Source organism: Macrobrachium nipponense, chromosome 1 (assembly GCF_015104395.2).
Source record: "Macrobrachium nipponense isolate FS-2020 chromosome 1, ASM1510439v2, whole genome shotgun sequence".
NCBI lineage: Eukaryota > Metazoa > Arthropoda > Malacostraca > Decapoda > Palaemonidae > Macrobrachium > Macrobrachium nipponense.
Window position 1 is genome coordinate 59498139 of NC_087200.1, and position 10840 is coordinate 59508978.

General features: G+C 42.5%; 1 protein-coding gene across 1 annotated transcript in view; it reads left to right on the forward strand.

Moving 5' to 3' along the window:
* The first annotated feature begins 1051 nt into the window (after positions 1-1051).
* The window catches only part of LOC135219336 (heart- and neural crest derivatives-expressed protein 1-like), a 20005-nt gene continuing 10216 nt past the window's right edge, over positions 1052-10840 (forward strand). Inside the window, exon 1 of the mRNA XM_064256013.1 lies at positions 1052-2106. Within this exon, the coding sequence (XP_064112083.1) occupies positions 1519-2106 (588 nt within the window). The 5' untranslated portion in view covers positions 1052-1518. The remainder of the gene's footprint in view (positions 2107-10840) is intronic.

Consider the following 10840-nt stretch of genomic DNA (forward strand, 5'->3'; position numbering starts at 1 on the left):
GAGAGAGAGAGAGAGTTGCATCTTCCACAATGTCCAGATGATTATCCCCGACAAATCCGTATGCATCAAACAAAAGCATGATTGCAGTCAAAACTAATACAGAGCGAAGCAATTATGGCGGGACACCCGAATATGTGGTCCCCCGTCGCCCTTTGAAGTCAGCCTGCGGTATGTAGCCTCCAGGTCTCCCCACCCCCACCCCCGAAGCCTTCAAAGGGACCACACCGCCCGAACGTGAAAGCTCTTGTTTCTTATTATGACGCAAATGAGTCCCCTCGTTGCTTGTTCATGGGCCAGAATGGCTTGTAACGCCCGCGGGGCAATTTGCAGACGTTGCTTCGACGCACCGGCTCCTCCTCTTTCGAGCTGAAATCACGTCCCGGGCAGATGTGCCGACACCTATGGGTGGAGGAATTTCTCCTTGGCAGTCCCTAGGAGTCGATCGCGTTTTAAATTGTCAATATTTCTCTCTATCTATTTGGGTCTTTCCTAGATAGTCACCCCGACACAGTTCGGGGGTCGTTATCCAAGACCAATATTTCTTGAGAGATCTCTTCTAGATAGTGTCCTTAGCAAAGTCCGGGGTCTTTCTCTGGGACCATTATTTTCTGGGGGATCTTTCCTAGATAGCATCCCTAGCGAAGTCCGGGGGTCTTTCTCTAGGACTATTATTTTCTAGGGGATCTTTCCTAGATAATGACCCCCAAAAAAGTTCGAGGATCGTTAACTATAGGACTAATATTTCTTGGCGGTCATTATCTGTGTGATATTTACAGTCTTTTGTTTATGTTTTGTACGGTCATCCCCAACGGGCTCATACTAAACACGCCGTAAAAGTGGAGGATGCATACTGGGTTACAACTCTTGTAAGAGGTCACTATCTAACAAAGATCCCTTTATCTTTATGAATGATAAAATCTCATTAAATCTGTTTTCAAAAAGGAGAGTTATATTCATTTCCCTCTGAACGATGATCGTCTGCATCGCCGAGGTTCCTGTAAGTTTGTTTAGTCTCATCTCATGAACACCAGACAGCGCCTTACTTCCTTCCCTAAGTAGCCTACTGAGTTAGACCCAAGATGAGTTCAATTTTGCGCGGCATCACTTGGACGGTATCCTGCGGAGGAGCGTTTGCAGTTTCCGAAAGGTTCCGCAAGTCACAAGTCTGTATGGAATTGTGAACCATGGAAGAGGCCGAGGCGCTTGATCAGCGTCAGCTCCCCAGGCGAGTTTCCCACGGCTGGAACTCCGAGATCTAGACCTCACTTTCACATCTCGAGCCCGTCTACGTGAGACCTCCATGACATGGGATGCGCCCTTGGCACCGCCCACTTCGCCGAGCCCTGCCCACGTCACATGACGAAACTCCTCCTACCAATTCTGATCCTCGGCGCGCGGCGCCGCCTGCCTGCTGACGTCACGGGGCGTGGCCTCGTCCCCCGTAACTGACGTGCGAGTGTCGCTCCGCCCCCTGCGACAGTCAGGTGTTGGGTGTGTTTGCTGTCGTGAGTCTGGACAATGTCATCGGGGTGTGAGGGTGGATGGCCCGGTTACCCCGCTGGTTATTGCTACCCGCCGCCGCCGCCACCTCAGTGGACGCCGCACCATCACCACCACCATCATCATCACCATGCGCCTCACCACCACTTCCACCATCATCACGCGCAAGACCTGTGCGCGCCTCAACCCAACCCGGGACCTCCCGGCCCCTTCACCTGCGCCGCCGACGGGAGCGGCACTTTGCCGCCGTGCCCTCCTCACTACTGGGACGGGGACGAGCTCATAGACGCCTACGGGCGCGTGGTGAGGCGGAAGACGTCCGCCAACAAGAAGGAGCGTCGGCGGACGCAGAGCATCAACAACGCCTTCGCGGAGCTGCGGGAGTGTATCCCCAACGTCCCCGCAGACACCAAACTCTCCAAGATCAAGACGCTGCGCCTGGCCACCTCCTACATCGCCTACCTCATGGAGGTCCTCCACAGCGAGGACCCTCAGCAGCAGCAGCAGCAGCAGCAGCCGTCTCAGCCCTTCAGGGTGGATGCGCAGCCCTCGTCGACTAGCGAAAGGACGCCCGTGCAGGGCCTTGGTCTCACTCACCTGGAGAAGGTAAGCTTTGTCAGATTTGGGATTTCTGTACTCTACGCCAGCACAGGCTCTTGCTTGTAGAGCAGCCCGTGAAGTTGCTATCTATAACCTAGATTCGAGAGAGGCTCAGACCATTATTATTTTTATACGCTGTGAAATTTAACGTCGAATTCATATATTAAATGAAGTCTACTTTGTTTCCCTCTATGAACAGCGTGCTATTTGAAAAGACAGAGTACCTTCTGTGCTTATTCTTGCCGTTTACCTAATCCAGTGGTTTTCAACATTTTTGTCCCCGTGGCCCGTTTTTGGCATTCCTTAATACTCATGGCCCACTGCCCTTCAGAATTGCGTAACGATGATCAGTCTTATAATGCGTTTTCAGAACAATTTATTACGTTTTTATTTTCACTTATGAAATTATTTTTCAGAACACTTAATTAGCTATACATATGCATTTATGGAATTATTTTTCAGAACTGCTTTTTTTTCCTGTTCATTATTTCTAGATTTTTCCATTTTTAAATGCTATTTTGAAGATGTTGAAAACCACTGAACTCATATAAGAATCCAGAGTGAATTACGGATGGACGGAGATTTTATGCGCAGCCGCTGAAGACTAGAAAAGGGCTTATCTAGTGTACTGTGGATGTCAGTCAGGTCATGTTCTGTAACTATCGCTTGTGACATGAAGCTTTCGAGGCTGTAGTTCGTTTCCGAAAACCGCAGTTATGTTTCGCAGACCTGAAGTTTAGCCATGACTGTATGAAACGAATCTACTATGATGACAAATGACAAAAGGGGGAGGTGAGCGCAAACTGCCGGTAGTGATGTCAAATCTGTAATGTTACTTGACTTAAAAGATCTGATACATCAGGATGACATTCATTGACGAAACGAACTCTCGTGAAATGTTGCAATTATTCTGTTCGCAATCACAGAATAAACAATGATGGTGTAGACGTTACGATCCCTAAAACCTCGGCTCATTGTTCCCTCTGTGAAATGTGTCGTGGAATAAATCATCTTTAAGATATGACTGTTATCTAACGAATCGAGATGATAGCTAATTGCTTCTAGCGAGTGAGAAGATTTGGCTTTCAATTGATCCGAGAATTCCAAGGAAACCTGATGTTGGAATGTATGTGACTGGTGTATAAATATTTTCGTTTTGAGAAAAGGAAACTATGATGTATTGACTATCTAATCGAGGGAGAAAGGAGTCACATTCTATATAGTTGTAATGGTAACTATCAGGGATGAAATAACTTACAATGATGATGCCGACCATAACAACTCATAGCAAAAACACAACTGCCTCAATAACAGGTTATCGGGGAAAAAAACCAAAATCACTCGAGGCAACCTCCAGATCGAAAAAGGACCACCGACATTCCGCCTTTTGCCCGAGAACAAATGAAGATCTGCCCGTCTGTAATATTTGCGGTGTATCCATTTGCGACCTCATGTCGCGTTGCGGTTTTCGCTTTGCGGTTCGATCGTGTCCGCCAGGGAGATGTAGTAACCGCCATGGGCAAGGCCTCGCGGTTGGTCGCCCAGAAGGAGAAGAAGATGAAGAAAAAGAAGAAGAGAAGCATGAGCGTCCAGTGCGGGATCGCCTGAGCTTTGGAGAGGAAGGAAGGCATCGTCCCCTATCACCGATCGCCTGAGTCCAATCCTCTGTTCCTTGTCCGGTTTAACCCTTTCGCTGCTCGTGTGCTGAATCACAAAGGGAAATGACGTGTTCCTTCAAATTCATGAGTGCAGTATGTGTATCTAGCTTCTTTCCCAAGTCACTGTCAACAGTTATTCATAGTTTTCACGCCTCAGGAGAAGTCATCATTCCAGCCAGTCTGACACGATTATTATTTCTCTCAAGCCTTCCAAATGATCATTTATCGTTTCATGTTTTAAGAGCAAAGCCAGTTATGCACGATGCCGAGATGTGCATTTATGTGAATGGCCGTAATAGGACTGTGCGAAAAAGCGAAATATTAGTATTGGTCCATCAGTAAGGAAGAATTCTGCAAAATTGTCTCCTTAGAACACGTCTCCATAAAAATTGGTTTAACAGCCGGTACGCACAATCTCTCTCTCTCTCTCTCTCTCTCTCTCTCTCTCTCTCTCTATATATATATATATATATATATTATATATATATATATATATATATATATATATATATAGAGAGAGAGAGAGAGAGAGAAGAGGAGAGAGAGAGAGATTGTGTGTACCGGTGTTAAACCAATTTTTATGGAGACGTGTTCTAAGGAGACAATTTTGCAGAATTCTTCCTTATTGATGGTCCAATACTGATATATATATAATATATATATATATATATATATATATATATTCTTCGATCGCTGATTAAATTTCATGCAGCATTATACACCGCATATATATATATATATATATATATATATATATATATATATATATATATATATATAAATAATGGCAACTGCCTCAACAATACGTTAATTGTTATAGTCGCGAATGAACTCCAGAACATTTTCATAGTAGTTGCCAGGTATAGTATATAGTAGAGTGTGGCAGAATTACTGGAAAGGAAGGGCTGGAAAGTGCTTGGGAGACACACATTAAGGAGGCAGTGTGCGGAGGACGTCAAGAGAAACGAAAGACTAAATATCAAGATAATGACCCCGAGAAATTGGGGGTCACTATCCAGGAATGATCCATCTTCACTATTATGCAACTTGGCATTGCCATACACCTATAGTTCTTACAAACTCCCATATCACTTTCACCCTTATGACGATGAAGAGCTATGCCCCTCACAGCCTTTCTATGGAACATTAATTTTCTCACCCCAACATTCCCCATCACTCACCTGGTCAGCCACTCACGCGGTCGCACTTTTCCCGCAGCATCTCACGAGCAATGTCTCGCTATTGTCTTGCCATTTCCGTGCTCTTGATTGCCCTTCTCACCACTTCAACATTGACTTCCACAAGCATTCCAAAACTGACGCTAACCCCTCTCTTGCGTCCTTCTGTCCTCTTCGGGAACTCTTCGAAATACTGCGCCGTGGACCCGAGAGACAAGACTGCCTTTGCTTCACACAGCATCCTCCAACCAGTTGCAAATTATATTCTGAGGTCCATTTGCACATTAGATTTTCTCTCTGGTTTGATTTCGCTCTCCAACAATTTCAGCAGTTTATCATTTTCCCTTAAGTTCTTCCCACATTCACCTTCCTATCGCCATTGCTTGCTGTCTTTTTCTTTCGAATTCTTTTCTTGAATATCTGATGTATCCCAGGGTGCGAGATATGCAACTCAGATACTCTCCTTAGTCCTTATTTACCTCTCATGTACTCTTTCTAACATTTGCTGTTTCTGTGTCCTTTCCTACATTCCTGTGACCACAAATGCTACGGTCTCATCTCGGAATGGTATGCACACCTCTTATACATATTCCACGTCTGTATGTTTAACCATAACCAGTTTTACGGTGTTATTAATTGCCTGAAAAAAAAACTATCTAGATGGCTATTTGTGTCTCAAAAACTGCTGGGGCTAGAGAGTTGCGAATGGGCACGTTGATTATCCACCCTCCGATCATCAAACACACCAAACTGCAGCCCTCTAGTCACAGTAGATTTTATCTTATTTAAGGTTAAAGTTAGCCATGATCGTCATCCGATACCGCGTTAGGTGCCAGCAACATGTTCACCACCAGACCGTTTCTGAAAGCTTCATAGGCCGTGTCTGAGAGTTTCATACAGCATTATACGCTGTATAGAAAACTATTGCGCCGAAGAAACTTCGATGTATTTAGTACTTGTTTTTGTATGCTATTACACACTTCCGTATCATCAGACTCACTTTGACAGCCGCATTTCTGCTCTTGCTCTCCAGATTCATCTCTTACCTGTCCAAATTCCGCTGCAGGCAAATCAGACGTAGGTACCACAACTTCCCTTTTTAATATGGCAACCATCAGTTAGTCCATCTATCCCTAACACATAATCTAGCAAACACCTTCCATTATTCTTGTCTCTCTCCCAGGTATACTAACGTATCTTGTCTTAATAACAGATGAAAACAATATATGTATCTTGTCTGGAAAGCATTCACCAAAAACAAACAAGCTGTTTCCCATTAGATTAAAACACTTTAGATTAAGAATAAAATGACACGGTAAAGAAATGGGACACTTTGGACATTTACTTTAGGGAGCACATACGTACATACCGTTGCATCTTCTCTGGAAAGTATATATTAAAAAACAAACAAAACAGGACTTTGGGACGTTTACTTTAGACAGAGGCAATAGGGCTCTTTGGGAACACTTGTGTCTGAAGTCAGTGTCTTAAGTGAGGGAATGGGGCACATAAATACACTTATATTAGATAAAGGAAGGCACTGGTAGGTACTTGCATTTTACATAAGTAGACTGGGGGGACGCACGAAGTCAATGCATTTCGAGAAGCGATATGCGCTACAACTTCTCTCGTCTGGCGAGTGATGTTGACACACTTGTTGAAACTCATCATTTTCGTTTAAAAGTCACGAGTCCGTTACTCGTTTGAGGCCTACAATGCTCAATGCGAAGTTTCCCCTCTATAAAATTCTTGTCTTTAAGTGAAGTCTATCTTACTTCAACCAGACCACTGAGGTGATGAACAGCTCTCCTAGGGCTGGCCCAAAGGATTAAATATTTTAACGTGGCTACGAACCAACTGGTTACTTAGCAACGGGACCTACAGCTTATTGTGGAGTCCGAACCACAGGGAGAAGTGAATTTCTTTCACCAGAAATAAATTCCTCTGATTCCTTGTGGCCAGAGCGGGGAATCGAACCTGGACCCTGAGATCGGCAGTCGAGCACGTAACCGACTCGTCCAACGAGGAACTTTAATTTATTGTCTGCAATTACATTTAACCATATCGGCGATAGTTTTACTTATTTATTTATTTATTTTAAGAAACTAGGAAAGTCTTCTTTTGCCATAGACGTGAAAACACTGAATGAATTACTTTGCTATTTTCCTTGTAGTACAGACTTTCAAGGTGGATAAAACAGGTCGGCGGCTAGATATGCTTTCGGGGCAATTCATACTTGTGTTTGGGCTTCACAGCAGAGGTGGCCCCAAACAGTCGATCGCGATCTACCGGTCGATTGCGGCCACTTGTTTGGTCGATTGCCATCCCCCACATTCCTAGATGAACAAGCAAAAACAACACAAGCATATATATATATATATATATATATATATAGTATATATATATATATATATATATATATATATATATATAAGTGAGGCAACTGTACTCATATTTTATATTTTATCGTACTATGGCGCTATTTGACAAATGTTTTTCCCACGTGATAATATGCGATTATGTAGTATGGTAGATCGTAAAAGAATTTCAGTCTCTAGAGTAGATCTCGGAGTCCAAAAGTCTGGCCACTCCTGCTTTGTAGTTTCACGAGCTCTGAAATATTAATGGACAAACACTCCTTTAACGTCGTTGGGAAATGAGACAATTCTGTATTACATATAGTCAATACATATGTGTATTATAGTAAGTAGAATATAATAACCATGTAAAGTCAAATAGTAGTCATTGAACCCACAGACAAGTATTCAGCAAACATACGTGCATTCACGCACATGCGAATATAAAAGTATATCTTAGTTTTACCAGACCACTGAGCTGATTTACAGCTCTCCTAGGGCTGGCCCGGAGGATTAGATATTTTTTTTACGTGGCTAGGAACCAATTGGTCACCTAGCAACGGGACCTACAGCTTATTGTGGGATCAAGAAATGAATTTCCATCACCAGAAATAAATTCCTCTGATTCCGCGTTGGCCGAGCCGGGTCGAACTTCGGACCACCGGATTGGCAGACCGAACGCGAAAACCACTCGTCTAGCGAGGAACTCTACATGGGAATATATCTATATATTTTAGATTTAAAAATAATTAAATGATATTAACATGGCCCATGAAGAAAGCACAGGAGAGAAGGACGGAAGTGGGAGAAATGAGAACGATGGCGTTGGATGTGCGGAGTGACCAGGAGAGACAGGATAAGGAACGACTTCATAAGAGGACGGCGAAAGTGACAAAAGTATCAAAGAAGCTGCAACAGAGACGATTGCAATGGTTTGGTCATGTCATGAGAGGAGAGGAGGATTCTGTATGTAAAAGAACCATGAACATGGAAGTGCCCGGAACAAGGAGGAGAGGTAGACCAAAAATGGGACGGAGAGACTCAGGTGACAGGGACATGCGGTAGAGCAACCTGACAACACTAATAAACAGCGACCCCTTATAAGGATGGGGAAAGCTGAAGATAAAGAAGAAGATATAAATTTAATTATTTTAAATTATTTGTATACACACACATATATATATATATATAATATATATATATATAATATATATATATATATATATATATATGAATGTGTGTGTGTGATTATATGGATTAGAAACCTGCTACCAGACATCAGAATTAATTTCATATTTCTTGCATATGGATCTAAGGCTTTGTTTGTTTGTTTGTTTGTATGGTGTTTTTACGTTGTATGGAACCAGTGGTTATTCACCAACGGCTTTACGTGACTTCCGAACCACGTCGGAAGTAAACTTCTATCACCAGAAATACACATCTCTGTCACCTCAATGGAATGCCCGAGAATCGAACTAGCGGTCACCGAGGTGGCAGGCCAAGACCATACCAATCACGCCACTGAGACGCTCCTCTGAGGCTTTGTAGTGACAAGCGAATAAAAAAATTGTGAAGAATTTGAGAAATGGAGAGGGCACTGTGGCTATTATAGTTACACACACACACACACACACACACACACACATATATATATATTATATATATATATATATATATATATATATATCATATGATATATATATTATATATATATATGTGTGTGTGTGGTGTGTAATTATAATATATTATATATATTTATAATATAATATAATTATATATATGTATATGATTGGTAAAAATAGCTGGTAAAAAACAAACAAATATCCATCTAAATAAAAGGAAGCCCATAAAAAACACCAAAATGTAGAGAGAAAAGTACTAATTTTCAGGGGGAAGGACTTCTTTTGTTCTTTCTTCTTCCTATATACCTGAAGAGAGAGACACCAGGCTCTGAAATATAGTACTTTTTCTCTCTACATTTTGGTTGTTTTTATGGGCTCCTTTTTATTATTAATATATATAATATATATATATAATATAATATATATAGTATATATATATATATATATATATATAATCAAGATTCGACGGCTGAGGGAGGCGAGAGAAGTGAGTAGTAGAGTCAGGGTATATCCGGATGCCTAGCGATTTTTCATCTGAGGACTGAGTTAGGAGAGTCCTTCAGTCACCCTAGACGGAGAAATCCGTCGGGAATAGGATGCCCGAGGGGCAATTAAACAAAATAGCGGTTATGATGGAGAGGACCTTGTCCTGGGCACTTGATATGCGCACGTGGGTCAACTGTCCTTTGCTCCACTCGCGGGCGTAACATGATTTACTTTTATTTTTAGTCCGAGAAAAGGAAAGAAAACATCAAGAGGGAAGCGACCATGGAGAATATGAAACTGTCATTTCAACAGAAAGAAACGGCTCCTTCATGAGAGAAGCCTCCAGAGGTACTGATGAGACGGAACCTTTCGTCAAATCGCTCCCGGCTGCAAATTCCCGAAATGTATATTGCACCATCCCCGGTTTATTTGCCTTGCCCCTAGGTTAGGGTAGGTTAGGTTGAGTTAATTCAGTGATGTATTGAAAGGGTCATTTGGGTGTGGGGAAAAATAATTATTTTATGGTCAGCTTTTAAGATATGGCGTCCCGCTTTCATCAGGGAAGGTGCCGGTACGATTTCAGTTTGGGAATATCCCTCCTGGCCATCTCCATTCGACACTGGGGGTCTTAAACCTGGTTGCGAAAATGGTATATGGCATGTCTCGATCTCTGCCTCTGTCTTCAAACAATGTCGCTTTTCTTTTATACCACGGTGTCTCGTGTTGTTATTTTCTGCCTTTGAAATCTCGACCCAAAGTCGTGGTGATGACTGACTACAGGGCAAGACTGCCTCATCGGCCTGTGTGATTCTTGGAGGAACCATTATTTCTCCAAGGTGTGATTGGGTCTTGGACTGATTTTAAATTGGTGGGACAGCGGGAAGGCGACACTTTATGTCAGCGAGGAAGAGGAGATGGAATGGCAAAGGAAAATGGATCATAAAAGCGAAAAGTATCGAGGGTCCTCAATGAAGCACCTGCAAAATGACAAACCTTCAAAGTCTCGGGCATCTGAAATAAGTCTGGGGTATTAAGTAGAATAAGCTAGGTCTGTTGTGCTGCCAATGCTGCCAGTTAATAATACTCTTAACAGTGATAGTAAATATATGACTTAAACAAAAAAGATAATATATATATACATGTATATAAATATATATAATTTTTTCAGGAAAATTCCTGGGTGGCCAATGTGCACTACAGTTACTCCTGCCCCCTTATAACCACTGAGGATGAAGGCGGTTCCCCAGAGGGTGACTTCATTTCGATTTTTGTTCATTGCTACAGTGACATAGTAGCATTTTGGAATTTGAGTTCCCTTGTCACGGTTCTTTTGTGCAGATATTTTCAATGTTTGGTTTTCAAACTGCCGGAATTCTTGAGAGCCAAAGGCTAGACAACGAAAAAGAATTGATATTCACCTCCCGTGAGTATTCGGGACA